The sequence below is a fragment of the Danio aesculapii genome, chromosome 10, assembly GCF_903798145.1.
Source record: "Danio aesculapii chromosome 10, fDanAes4.1, whole genome shotgun sequence".
Classification (NCBI taxonomy): domain Eukaryota; kingdom Metazoa; phylum Chordata; class Actinopteri; order Cypriniformes; family Danionidae; genus Danio; species Danio aesculapii.
In genome coordinates this window covers 14,614,039-14,629,527 of record NC_079444.1, presented here as the reverse complement: position 1 = coordinate 14,629,527, position 15,489 = coordinate 14,614,039, and the positions used below count along the sequence as shown (strand labels likewise).

Sequence of the window (15,489 nt, the reverse complement as noted above, 5' to 3'; positions counted from 1 at the left end):
TGCAAGCATATATAAACACAACATGGCAAATATGAAAGTTAATTAAACAGCAGTCTAACAGTATTCAGGTACAGAAAATGATATACGAAATAATGATATTGCATTAAATTAATGTTAAATAACATGGTCTTCTTTGTATAAATGATAAAAACGTTTAATTAAAGTTATAAATGGGAATTTTTATAAACAATATTTTTAATTTTTTTGTAAACTCTTAACCATTGACTTATATGGTATAGTTTTTTCTTACTATGCAAGTCAGTGTTTACCCATTTCTAACATTCTTCAAAATGTCTTCTTTCTATCTAATAGAATAAAGAAACTCATCAAGGTTTGAAACCACTTGTGGTTGAGTAAATACTGAGTACGTTTCCATTTTTAGGTGAACTATCCTTTTTAGCCTTGCACCTCTGCATCACTGATCTAATCGTATGTTTAAGTTATGTCGGATAAATGGTATTTATGAGTTGAAGACACACAAACACCACCACAAAGGTGTTATAGTCGAAAGTTTGTTTCTGGTTTGGGGCATGTCGATGAAAAATATAGTGGAATCAATGGATGCGACTTCTGATGTTCATGCTCATTTTTGTCTGTCAGGACTGTCAGACTGAGGCAGATGGATTGCAAACTTTAATGACAATACTTACAGGTCAAATTAAGCAGTGTAATTGTTACAAAAAAATAAAAAATCTTTTTTTTTTTAATCTGACGGGATTATAGTACAACAATTAAAGGTACAGTATGTCATTTTTGCCATGAGCGTGTGTATTCATAACAAACAAAGGTGTAGTTTGATGATGTTGTGGCTACATGTGGAATTATGTGAGTTATCATCTTCATTATCCTTCAGAAATCAAGTTCATGGTTAAGCTTAGGTATTGGAAACATATTTATATGGCAGTATGAAGATGAAAATAAGGTCTCTGCATACTGAAGTCTGAATTTTCGTATGCGTTTTTAAATCTGAAAAGTTCATCACACACACATAAGTCTTGCACACTGAGTCAGACATGTACTAATTAATCTAATGTGATACAATAAAAAAATACAATAACGCACAAAACGGACAGAAACATCAAAGTTTTTTTTTTGAAGGGCACCTATTTTACCCATTTTTCAAGATTTAAAATAAGTCTTTTTTGTCTCCAGAATGTGTCTGTAAAGTTTTAGCTTAAAACACCCATCAAATTATTTATTATACCTCTTAGAACATTAGTATTTTCTGCTCTGAACACAATGTAGCTGTTTTTGGTGCCTGTGCCTTTCATGCTAGTTCTCCCTGCCCACCATTCGCACGGGCCTGTCAGAGTCTGCCTCAATCTTCACCTCAGCTGTGTCAGATAAACACAGTGACAACCATGAAGGAAGCAGATCTCACGTAACATTTGTTTAGAATATTACAGCAAGAACTGTCCCAATGATTGTTTGATGTATTTGTTGTGGAGTTGCTACGATGAATCTCACACAATGTTGTTACAAAGTTCACGCACACACAGCGGACACACACACACACAGCGCAGGCGTTTAACTTTGCACTGTTTTTGCACACAAATGTGACAGGATACACATTAATATCCACTGCTGTATGGATATCCGTTTTGTTAATGTACAAAATAAACCTGATTTAACTTCCACAAATCGGGATCGAAACATCTTCTTTTATAATTGTACTGACATGCGGCTGTGATGATAAAGACGGTAAAATCGCTGTAATTCGTTACAATCATGCACTGTTTTAAACGGTTTAAACTTGTAAAGCTGTCAAACAAATCGGTGGGCAGGGAAACTGCACTTCTACGACAAGTTGCGGCGGGCTTCAAAATGGAAGGGATTTGGATTCTATTTTAACTTATTGTCTTTATATCACTCCAATATGCAGTGGACACACACTACCTACACACAGTTCTGTCCAAACAGCTTACAAAAGATGATTTTCATCATAGGTGCCCTTCAAAGTCAGTTTCTTCAACAACCAGTGGTGGAAAGAGTACTTAAAAATCATACTCATATAAAAGTACCAATACTTGCCTAAAAATGTAGTGTAAGTAGAGGAAAAGTATCTGTTGTAAATATTACTCAAAGTATGAGTAAAAAGTAGACATTTCAAAAGTACTCAGGAGGAGTAGTGATTATTACACTGTGAAAAACTGATGCATGAAATTTGTGCATGTGTGTGTAAATATAACATTCTGTAGTGCATGCGTTGGATTAAGGTTGTGATGTCAGGTGACCAAAATTCAACGTCTAGCCAGCATCTAAGGACAATCTTATTTTGATTTCTAATAACTATGTCAAATGAGGTTGATTTTAGGTTGTGTTGGAAATTGACCAAAATCCAATATTGACATCTTAAACATCTTAAACCAGGATCATATTGACGTCAAATACTCACATTTATTCGTCAGTTATGGCAACCAAAATCCAACCTCTGATAGATGTCATAGTAGTAAGATACACATAACGTCAAGCTGTAACATCATTAGACGTTGATATTTGGTTGACTTTAGGTTGGATGTTGGACATTGATGCCAGCCTGACGTTGAATTCGGATGTCAACCCAATTTCATTTCCAAACAAAATGCTAAATCCCCACATCGTTAGGGTACAACATCAATCTGATGTCATGTTGACAACCTGTGCCTGCTGGGTGTTTAAGACCATTTCGGTCATCATACAGTAAACATCCGTCATCTTCTCATCAGTGACATACATCCAAACAGTCTCTGGGTCATAGCGTGTGACGAATTTAAACATCATCTTGGACACCAAACAATTTGCTGCAATTATAAATCGTCCATGTCTTGAGGTAGTGCATTATGTTGCGATATACCTTCTGTGTGTGATTTGATTAGACAGGAATCACAGAACTGATTTTTCTAATCCCCATAGACAGGAAAAAATGAAGTAGTGTCTGCAGGTTGAAGGAAAGTAGTGGAGTAAAAGTACCGATACTCCACTAAAAATGTACTCAAAGGTAAAGTAAATGTGACTGCAGTGACTGCAGGTTGAAGGAAAGTAGTGGAGTAAAAGTACCGATACTGCACTAAAAATTAACTCAAAGGTAAAGTAAATGTAGTACATTTACAGTACATTTACTTTACCTTTGAGTATATTTTTAGTGCAGTATCGGTACTTTTACTCCACTACTTACCTTCAACCTGCAGTCACTACTTCATTTTTTCCTGTCTATGGGCATTAGAAAAATCAGTTCTGTGATTCCTGTCCAATCAAATCACACACAGAAGGTATATTGCAAAAAAACTACTTAGTAAACTACTTAGTAAATTACAATTTCTGAGAAAAACTACTCAATTACAGTAATTTGAGTATTTGTAAATAGCTACTTTATACCACTGTCAACAACATTTTGGATTTTGCCCTTTGCTTGTATGGCAGCCCTGAATTGAAAAAACACCTCTTTAAGCACATTTTCGTTTGCGAAAAAATAAAATGAATTGAACTCGATTAATTTTTTTTATGAAAGACGAAAGTATTTGAGGCAGTGTGTCAATACGATTGACACAATGTGAGGTTGAAAATAATGGACGAAAATTTTTAATTCGGTTTGCAATAACCGGAAGGCTTAAAGCGCTCTAAGCCAAACAAGAGCAGTGAAGCAATTAGTAGAATTATATTCTCTAATAATGCTGCTCTGTGCAGTCCAATAAAATGCACATCATATTAAAACGTTTTTTGTGTTTCACAGATTTATATAAAACCAAACACAGGACACTCCTTTAAATGAATTTAAACATTCTTTGAAACATTTGAAAGTTCACAAACTCTTCTGTCTTGTAATTTATCAAGAGAAGGTACATTGACTTCTTGTGCTGAAAAAATGACTTGAACTGAATTACAAACATGAGGACACAAATGCAGCATAAAGCATAAAAAGGTTTTTAAATGACATTGCTGGGATGTTTTTTTTTCTAGAATGTAACCTGGTGGAAGGAGAGGACCATGTGGAAGTGAATGGGGAGATTTTCCAGAAGCCATTTGTTGAGAAGCCAGTGAGTGCCGAAGACCACAATGTCTACATCTACTACCCAACATCTGCAGGAGGAGGCAGTCAGCGGCTCTTCCGCAAGGTGGGACCTAAATACACACTACATTCTACATATGATTCTTATCAGAAGTATTTACAAACCAGTGGTTATAAAAAACAATACACTTGTGCAGAGATGTATAAAGTACTCGAAACCCAGACTTAAGTAAAAGTACAAGTGCTATATCAAAAAAGTGACTCGAGTAGAAGTTGAAGTGCTCTTTAAGCACCATACTTAAGTGGAAATACTAAAGTATTCAACATTTTTTGTACTTAAGTATTGCAAGTACTCTATTCAAAAATTTACTACTCAAATACTGAAAGAAAAAGTACAACTGTTGTGTTATGTAGTTATTAAAAGAAAGCAGTCAAAAGACATTGTTTTGTTTATTTTAAATATCTTTTTTGGGGCACGTGATAAAGCAGAAAAAAAGAACCATGGTTTATGATTTATTATATATATATAAACTAAAGTGCTCTCAATGCAGGCAGGCAGCGTTGTCTTCTTTAATCATCTGAATGATGACGAGCCAGCTTATTCAAACCTGTGACAGAGCCATCTGCTGCTCTAGCAGTGATAATGTGGGTTTGGAATCATTCGTAACATTTTTATAATTGTAACAAGTAACTATGCAGCACATAAAAAAATATATCGGCATAAAAATATTAAATAAAAAATGTGTACTGAAATAAAAATGGAAGTAGGAGAAAAAAACAGTACTCCAGTAGAGTACAGTTACTGCCTTTTAGTACTTTAGTACAGTAGTGAAGTAGTTCTACTTCGTTACTATACATCTCTGCACTAGTGTTGTTCAATTGTGAAACCAATCCCTACTGATTTTTTTAAAATTCATTTACATTTCTGTTAACGTTTGAGTGCTGTTGAGTGGGTTTCCATATCTGCTGATTAGAGCTGCACGATTAATTGAAGGGGATTTTCATGCACATTTGCTCAATAAAGCCAGATGTTTAAATCAGCATTAAAGGTACATTAGTCTTAGGATATCTATAATCTAGTGTGCTCCAAAACAGTGACAATGTTCACATTTATAAGATATTCTATTCATCTTTATTTATATAGCGCTTTCACATTGAAGATCATAGTAAATTGAAACAGTGTCAGCCCAGTTTTCAGTGTTGAAGTTCAGTTTAGTTCAGTTCAGTGTGGTTTAATATTTACTGCTGAGAGTTCAAACAGTGAAGAGCAAACCCATCGATGCGCAGCTCCACAATTCCCTAACCATGCAAGCCAGAGGCGACAGTGGCGAGGAAAAAACTTCACCAATTGGCGAAAGTGAAGGATTAAAACACCTCAAGAGAAACCAGGCTCAGTTTTGCACGACCATTTCTCCTATGGCCAAACGTCTTGTGCAGAGCTGCAGTCTAGGCGCTGGAGGCTGGAGAACACTTGACATCCATCGTGGAGAAGCTGCAGGTGGGAGAGGTCACCGACCGGTGTGCAGGCTGGCCCTTCAGGATCAATGCGAGGACTCGTCCGTCACTGGGGTCTCATGCTCTCCACTCCTCTGTGACCACCACAACAGTTGCTCAGAAAAAAGCCTGGTCCAGGATTATGAAAACCTTGAGAATAATAAAAACAGACTAACATAAGCACAGATGCTGTTCAAATTATAATGCCTTTTGGGAAGTGTTCCCAGCTCTGGTTGCCCTAAATAATGCAAACTAACAATCTTTTAGAGAATTTGGATTTCAAAAGCATTTGTGTTTTATGCGTATGCTAATGCAAAGAGATGTGTCTTTAATCTAGTTTTAAACTGACAGAGTGTGTCTACTTCCCGAACTGTGCTAGGAAGGCTGTTCTACAGATTAGGTGCCAGATATGAGAGAGATCTACCCCCTACAGTTGATTTTTGATATTCTGGGAATAATCAATTGTTCAAAATAACTGAGCATAGTATACATGATGGGTTATAAGACACCAGGAGCTTCCTCAAATACTGGGGAGCTAAGTCATTCAGGGCGTTGTAGGTAGTTAATAAAATTTTAAAAAATATACAATATTTAATAGGGAGTCAGTGCAATGATGAAAGGAGTAATGAACTGGAGTAATATGATCATATTTCTTTGTTTTAGAAAGCAGTCTAGCAGCTGCATATTGAACCAGCTAAAGTTTGTTAATTAGGCCAGCAGGGCAATTAACAAGGAACGCATTACAATAATCTAATCGAGAGGTCTGAAAAGCATGAATAAGCTTTTCCTCATCAGACATTGATAGCATATGTCGAAGTTTGGCAACATTTTTAAAATTAAAAATGCAGTTTTACAGGTGCTTGAAATCTGGCCTTCAAATGACAGGTTGCTATCAAAAATCACCCCCAAATTTTGACTGAAGATGAGGACTGATCTAAGAATCTATCAAGGGTTAGACGGTGTTCTATACGGTGACCGGAAGTGCAAAACAACATTACAAAGTGGAAACACTTACGAAGCTCATTATAAATTTCAATATAAATCATAAGACACAAATGCATAGGAAAAACTATTTTACCAAGGACTAAGCAAATTTACATTTTAGAAAAAAAATTGACAAGACTGTGGGAAAAGTGTTGTTGTTGGTGGTGAGCACGGTAAATTCGTGTTGTGAAGTACATGACGTAAATCAAGTTTATGGTGACTAAACATGTGCTGCGGTCAAGGGTTGTTTTGCCCATTTTGTGGCAAACACATGAGCAGCTTAACGCAGTTTTGCTTTGCGTGTGGTCGGTGCTTGGAATTTAAAAAGGACGCAGAGCAGATGGAAACACCAGACATACAGTACTGCCCCAATGTGTTCAATATTTTAACGAGGGCCACTAGTACTCTAATCGTGGACATGATGTGAAGTCTACACGGTGTAAACATCTGCTTGAGGACTCTTAAAAGTAAACAGAATGAAGCCGGTGTTACGGTTTAACTGATGTCTGTGTTAACTGGTGACCCGTTCCAGATGCAAACTATTCACGTTTGCAGATTGGCAGATTCGTCAATTTTTTCACAGCAACAAAACATGCCCATACCAAATAAATTTGCTTATTACTTGGTGTCAATGTCATTGTAAACATTATTGATTTTAATATTTGTCTGGCAGAACAGTACATAACCAAAATTAATGTAAAGAAATAATTATAATTTACATGTCATCAACGAGATTCGAACCCAAGTTAAAAGGTTCAGCACACGTATCAATTGACCTAACTGAGCTATTCCGGAGTACACGTTGAGGTCGGTTTTGATATCTTTATCAGTCAACATATGTTGTGCTTTGGTTGTGCACTCGTGTTAACGTTTACATGTTTCTACATACTCTCATGCTGATATTTTCTCAGAATAGCTCTAAATGACAAAACGATGTTCTATCGCAGTTGATCAAACCATGATTTTTATAGTTGTAGGCTCATGTTAACCCGTCCCTTTGGACTCGTGTTAACCTGTGTCTACAAAGTCACATACGAGCTGATATTTTCCGATGTTTGGTACGTTCCGCATCACTTCCGGTGTGTGATACATTCCCTTTCTGTAAAGAATCTGTAATTGTAAATTTGTTTCATGACTGGTAAAAGTGTTTTTCCAGTGTCTTGCGATAGGTAAAAATGTTTTTCAAAATGTAAATTTGTCTCGAGCTTCGTAAAAGTATTTCACACTTTGTAATGTTGTTTTGCACTTCCCGGCCACCGTGGTTCTAGGTTTTTGCATGTGAGGTTTTTGGGCCCAATAAGCAAGACCTCATTTTTCTCTGAATTTAGTAATAAAAAGCTATTAGTCATTTAATTTTTAATATCAGCATGTTCATTATCAGGTGTATCATTAGCATAACATGGGAAGCTAACTCCATGTTTATAAGTTATAAACATCCACAACATCATAAACATCAAATGCTTTCTGGTATCTGACATGTCCTGCCTCCATATGAAACACTTCTCATTTGCTTTTCATTTGATGTGCTTGATCTCAACCACTCTCACTTACACAGCTGTGATTGAAACAAAACACCATCGGCCGTTTTTAAAGGGGAGAAGTTACTATATGTTCTGCCCTGTCTTTGTTTTAGCTGAGATTGTCAAATATTGAATAAAAAATGCACTTTTCAAAGCACTTCACGCGTCCTTTAAATCTCCAGATTCTGCTTTCAGATGAAGCAGCATTTACTAAACAGGGTCATAGTTCACTCACAAGACAAGAAAAAAATCACAGACTGTTTAATCTGCATGATCCTGAAATCCAGATAATCATTCTGTGATTTGACAGCTGTTTGCAACACTTCTCAGTGAACTAAGCTTTTGTCTTACTACTACATCTAAAAGCATGTATAAATACCACATTAAATAACATCTATTTTTTGAAACTTACCTCATATAGGCCCACACGCGTGCAGAAATCTGCAGATTTTTAGCCCATAATTGAATGTATTTACTTGTGTAAATGTTTAAAATTATGTTTATTCAGTTTTTAAATTAATTTCACTAATTATTGTGATTTAATAATGATAATAATATTAAAATGTTCATATGATTTATGTACAATACAGTTTGTGCAGTATTATGTTCTGTCTTTTAGTAGCGATAGAGACTTGCTTAGTTTACCAAATAAGTGGATCTATTTGGATTTACATTGTGAACATTAAGTAAAAGTGAAAAAAAATTATTTGTTGATTTCATAAATAAAATTTTTAGTTATGATATTCAAATCTAGAAACTAAAATCATTCTGCACAAATCCGCAGATTTTTTTTTTTTTTAACAAAATTGTCCACAGAAATAGCAAAAAACGGCCCTACTCATAACTTCAGTCGTGTATAGACCTGTCACAATGAATAATTCTTGTTGTGTAATTTGTCACAATTTATTGTGATTGATGGTATTGTCATTTTAAGACCGTTTTATGCCACTGTATAATGAATATACAACAAAATATTAATGCAAATTTGTACCAATAAGACAAACTTATCATTATAAAAAAATATTTAAATGTCCTAATATAAACATTTACACTAGTGATGTGTCTATAACTTTGAAACCGAGCTCATTTGGACTTCTTGCAAACCATCAGAAGTTAAATTTTTCTTCATTTGTCAGTGAGTGTTGTATCCTGAGCCTGCTGATTCCCATAACAGATATTTTTATGTGATTATGTTTGGTGATAATATATTGTGTCATCAATTTATCAAGTCCATATCTATGTACTCTTTAATAAGTCAATATATTGATTGTTATGACAGACTTAGTCAAGCGTCTGAAATAAATGATTCTGTGAGATGATTCTGTACTTTTTACACTTTTTAGATTTTGTATTTATTAGTCTCTTTGTATCAACAAAAACACTTAAATCATCTGTTTGACTTCATATGTCTCATTGTTGCAGAATATTTGGAATTTTAGAATAAGAGCGCCCTCTGTCCTTTTGCAGATTTACGGATAATCACAAGATGTGCATGAGAATCGCAGTTCTTACTGAGTCACAACCTGGATTTGATTTCAAGTAAATATACTGCTTGACTGCTGATATCCCATTGTGTTTACATGCTCAAAAGATATGTCTGTAATTGGCTACAATGATTTTCACAGAGAGCTTGCATAATGGACTTGAAGATTTGTTAAAAAATCCATTCAGCTGCACTTAATTGTGTTTTTAAAATTTAAGTAACAAATGGTAATGCGGTCGGTACTTTTGACAACATGGGTTATTTTAAGAATAAGTTGAAAGGCCATATGATGCTTATTGTTCTAATGGAGTAGTTTATCATCATGTTCAAACTGTGCTCATGCATTTAAGTGCTTATCAACGCTATAAAGTTCAGTTAGCCATCTGTGAGGGTGCCATCTTGGTATAAAGATTAGTTGACCTAAAAACGAAAATTTACTCACTATTTATTCACCCTCAAGTTGTTCCAAACCATTTTCTTTTTTTTGCTGAACACATAAGATTTGAAAAATGTTAGACATTTTCATCATTTTTTAGAATAAGTTGTTTTGTGTTAGAATAACTGGTTCGTGACAAGTAAAGGTGGAGAAAATGATGAGAGAATTTTCAATTTTGAGTGAAGTGTCCATTTAAGTTGGCTCTCCACGTCAAGTGCTCTGGTAAATGAATGTTGTAGGTATGAATGTATATGTATGCTTTTTATTGCATGAGACATATCAACAGTTGACGCTTACTGTCACTCATGTTACAGTTTTTTTTATATTAAGTTAATAGGATCATGTTGCATGTTGCCATGTTGGTGAATGGAAAATAAGTTTACTTAAAGCACACTCACACAAATCAGTCTCTGAGCTTTTTTAGAGCTTTTCTAAACTTTTGCTTTGTTAAAAATTGGGCATTTGTCTTGGGGTGTTTTGGCTCATTTCTGTTCACTGTTGATCTGTTTCAGATTGGCAGCAGAAGTAGTGTCTATTCTCCTGAGAGTAATGTCAGAAAGACTGGATCCTACATTTATGAGGAGTTCATGCCTACTGATGGAACGGATGTGAAGGTATCCCTTCAACAGATGCTCTTTTGATGTTGACTTGTGTTATATTTGACTAGTATTTTAATTTGTTTAATGATCTGAAACATTAAAGTGTGACAAACATGCTAAAAAAAAAGAAATCCGTAAGAGGCAAACACTTTTTCACACCAATGTATATTACTGCCGCTGACAGTGGCAATATTTGACATTTTGTTAATAAAAGCTTCTGTGTCATTTTGTAAACAAATCTGCATTTAAAGGGTTAAAATTCCGAAAATGAATGAATGTTAGGTAATTATTAGGGGTGTGACAAGATCTCACAAAATTAAATCACAACGAGAGCTCTCTTGAAGGTGAAATCTTGTCTCGTGAGTTGTGATGTTATGATGGAGCATGAGGGTAAAATTAGCATTGATGATTAGAGGTATAATGCAAATTAAGTGATTTGCACACACCTGGCCTCTGAGTTGCGATTGTTACTTGGCTGGGCGGGTGGGTGTGACATAACCACTTTTTTCAACAGAGTTTAGTGGGTGCCGGGTCCAACAAAGGCCACAACTACAGCCACACAAATTATGGTTCGTATCCGTGCAATGGAATAGCACCTCAGATATGCTGAAAGTCATTATCGTTGTAAAAACAAATTGAATTAAGACATATTTTCCATTCATAGATTAGCAAATGTTTAGCTAATGTTTAAAATAATATATAAAAAGATTATTTTCCATTCACATAGACTATTAGCAAGATATTTAGCAGTGTTTGCATATCCTTTACTGCATATAATTCAGTAAAATAACATTCATTACAAGTCAATTTAAAAAAGCACCTGAACAGTTCTGCAGTTTGTGCAAAAGACTTTTCCATTCATATATTTCATCATTGAAGATTTATTTCATCATTCAGACTTCCCGCCTCATCAATTAACATGTAATGGGGTCCAAGATCAGTTAAGTCTTGAGAGCTCCCCCTGGTAAAGGAGGAAAAGACGAGTGTAAAAATAGTGTTAAAATTGTGTAAAAATCTCATCTCGTCTCATTCTCATGAACCCTATCTTGTATCTTGTCTCATCTCGCGGAGTAGGCATCTTGTCACACCCCTAGTAATTATGATTAGGGCCCAATCCCAATTTTATTTTTGTACCCCTACCCCTTCCCCTTGAAACAGAGTGAAGGGGAAGGGCTTCAAAATTTACCCCTAAGAAATTGGACAGCACTACAGCACCTGCACAGGACATTATATGTCATCGTGATCTCTTGTTCATAAGATCGCAACTGCTGTAGTTGTTCAAGTTGCGGTATTTGTTTGGTATTTATCTTAAGGAAATCCCTGAAGGCAATGATATCATGTTGTCATAACGATAAAATGTGGCAATAAGATCATAACTGTGCTGTTTATTTACACTGTGGTCATATTCATCTATGTAAACACAAGAAAACAACATTAACATTATAGCAGACACTGTAAAAAGCTCATTCCCAGCCACTAGACTTTTCTGACAGGCTATTCGATTGTCATCAAGTGTAAGAATGTTGTGGGACTGCTATACAGGAGTTATTATTAGGGATTATAGATTATATAGGTTTTTATTTAAATGTTTTTTTTAAAGCATGTTGGTAAAAAACGAGCGCGGTTATGAATGTATTAAAATTATAGGTGGACATGGATACATTTTTTTACTCTGGATTAATCTCAATGTAATCTCGGAATTAATCTAGATTAAAATGGCTCATTTGAATTTTGCCGAAGGCATTCAGAATATGTGTGCTATCCAAATAATGACTAAAAATAAGTGTTTGAGAACGTGTTTCTCAAGCCAGGTGGCGCATTAGACAAGTGGCTCATCTCCTGTGTTTCATCACAAACTGCTTGAGAAACTGTTCTAATAAATTATGTTCAATAAGATGTACTTGTGTTTACTAACTGTGTATTCAGTTGGATTTTGAACTGTCGGCCTACATAAGCTCGAAACAGCGAATATATTTGTTTATATATTTATCAGTAAAGGACCACACACACACACACACACACATCGTGAAATGCGAAAGTTTTTTTCTTTCCATTCACCGTGTGTTATTAAATTCCATAACACTCTGACCAATCCTTACTCCTTATTTGCGTCTATAACCCCCGTGACATGAAAGATATGTTCATGGGTGAAAGTGAAACTGCCGAACTGCAGTTAGTCACCCAAAATTACAGGAAACTCTTAAATGAAAGCACTTCACGGAAATACCTTAATTATATTATTAAGGCAAATAACTAGATTACAGATGTCCATGTAAGCGTAGTCAGTAGTGTCTTCGAAGTAAGTGAAAGATCCAGAAAGGCATCCTGTTGATTTGATTCAGAATGGCACTTTTTTGTCAGTCGGCTCACCGGTTTACTTTCAAAGCACCCGGTCCATTTTATTTGTAAATGTTTTACTCGAAAACATTAACTCTACAGGTGCCTGATAGTTAGATGTGGAGGTAACATTAATCAGATTCACTCTAGTGAACGGCATCCATGTTAGCACGTCACGTTTGATGTGGTAATTTCACAGTAGGATTACACACAGGTTTGAAGACTGTTCTCACCACCTACAGTGCAATTCGGCCAGGTATACATCTGTGCTAAAATATCAAGGTGAAAGTCACTATAGCTTGCATAGAATAGAACCAGCTCCCAACCCAAATTTGAGAATAGATTAACGGCGAATATTTTTTTTTAATCGCCCGATAAGAGTCTCGCATCAAGGCAGCACGTTAACGCTTAAAACGGCCCTCAACTAATAAAAACATGTGCTTGTTTGTTGTAAAATTTTTTAATAATGGCAAAAAATAATAATTTGTGGATCTCCTTACTTTCGGGTGCAGCTATGCTGCTGTTTTGGCTGGTGTTTTCTGGGAAATTTCGAGTGTGCTCCTGAAAAATCTCCGTTGGAAGGGGTATCTACCCCTTCCCTTTAGCCCAACGCCTTCAAGCTAAAGAGAATTAGGACCAACCCTTCGTTTTGTGCATTCACGTGAAGGGGTAGGGGTGTCCCAATTCTCTTTACCTTGAAAGCGTAGGGCTAAGGAGAAGGGGTAAGTGGTAGAGTTGGGATTGGGCCTTAAAAATTCTAAATCGAAATTATTTATTTCCCCTATTGCACGGATTTTTATGATCCATATATTCATATTTATAATATCCATCACTATCACAAACAGCTGTGTATGCAGTATATGAAGCTGTGCGGAATATCTTGTGGCAAATCATGGCCAAGTAGCCAATTCAAGTAAACGGTTTAAAGAATAAAGGGCAGAATTGGTATATAGTTTGGATTGTAGAATGGTTCATTGTCCCTGTCTCAAACCGATTACAGTTTCATCCGGTTTGAGTGTTTTTTTATTCCAATTGAGGTGCTTATATGGAGCTTTTTCATTCTGATTAAACTTTTAAACAGATGCTAAATAGATGCAGCATAAATGTTCCATGTAAACACAGCTACTGCTTGATTGCTTGTTGAATAAGCACTATTTCATATATTTTGTTTGTGTTTGTTGACATCAGGTGTATACTGTAGGTCCTGACTACGCACATGCAGAGGCCCGTAAATCCCCTGCATTGGATGGGAAGGTGGAACGAGACAGCGAGGGGAAAGAAGTTCGTTATCCGGTCATCCTCAATGCCAGAGAGAAGCTCATCGCATGGAAAGTCTGCTTGGCTTTTAAGGTAAATGGTAATGCTGAAAGCAGTGTAATTAAGTCATGATTCTGTTCATTACACCCAGATATGTATTAGAATTTGGTCAGGAATCAGAAAATCTGAATCTGCCCCTGCATTGGAAATGTAAATACTCATAATCTGATTGTTATTATTATTTTTATTACAGTAAACTGAATTGCAATGTTTCATTTATAGCAAACCGTGTGTGGATTCGACCTGCTTCGTGCCAATGGCCAGTCGTACGTGTGTGACGTAAATGGCTTCAGCTTTGTCAAGAACTCTATGAAGTACTATGATGACTGTGCAAAAATTCTGGGGTCAGTATGTTATACATATATATACAAAATAAATTACTTCTGGTTATTATGATTCATCATAATGCATTAGGATCCATTTTGTTATAAAAATGATAAATAATCACACATTACAAATTAGGTTTCATTGGTTAACGTATTTACTAACTTTAAATAAGAATAAACAATACTTGTACAGCATTTATTAATCATAGCTCAACGTTTTATAATGCATTTTTAAAATCCAGGTGTGCTTGTTTACATTAGTTAATGCATTCTGAGTTAACAAGGAATGCATTTATTATCATTATTGTTAACAAAGATGAGTAATCAATGTAATAAATTCATAACTCATTGTTTTTTCATATTAATAAACACATTAGCTAACATTAACTTATAGAACGTCAATGTAAAATGTAGGTTTTAGTCAGGCAGCAGAATGTTGCAAATGCTTTAAAGTAAATTTCTAAAAAAAAATCTGTTTTTTTATTTTTTTATTTTTTATAAACTATAAGATATAGAAGTCAACTCAAGTCAATTTATTTATAAAGTGCTGTACAAGTCCAATGATAAGATTAATGAGAAGAAAATTAACAACACCTAACTAATAGATGGGACAGATTAAATTATCGACATACAAATGAGTCAAATGCCATGGAATAAAAATAACTGTGTCCTAACTACTTGTGGCGGGGCAACGTGATATGATTAAAAAAAAAATCTTTTTCATGTAAAAAGTTTGTTTTTGTCCTAGTTTTTGACCATTTGTGATGATGTGCTGTGCAGGGGTGTAGCAACTGAGGGGGGGACGGGGTGATACTTTTAGAGACAGACCATTTAGAAACAGCTGATTAATAATTATATGAACGTAAACTTTTGGATCTCATTCAGCTGCCCCCCCCACCTTTAAAATTTCCACTGCGCCCCTGGTGACGTGTAAAATTTCTTATTTAAAAAAAAAAAGATTCTATTTCTGCAACGCCACAACAAAATAATGGCATAAAATACAAAGAC

General features: G+C 35.3%; 1 protein-coding gene across 8 annotated transcripts in view; it reads left to right on the top strand.

Moving 5' to 3' along the window:
• The window catches only part of ppip5k2 (diphosphoinositol pentakisphosphate kinase 2), a 105,579-nt gene that overhangs the window by 22,232 nt on the left and 67,858 nt on the right, over positions 1 to 15,489 (top strand). For all 8 annotated transcript variants that reach the window (XM_056467492.1, XM_056467491.1, XM_056467489.1 and 5 more), the window contains exons 7-10: positions 3,937 to 4,091; positions 10,415 to 10,516; positions 14,027 to 14,188; positions 14,378 to 14,499. In XM_056467492.1, coding sequence (XP_056323467.1) covers positions 3,937 to 4,091; positions 10,415 to 10,516; positions 14,027 to 14,188; positions 14,378 to 14,499 — 541 coding nt within the window. The remainder of the gene's footprint in view (positions 1 to 3,936; positions 4,092 to 10,414; positions 10,517 to 14,026; positions 14,189 to 14,377; positions 14,500 to 15,489) is intronic.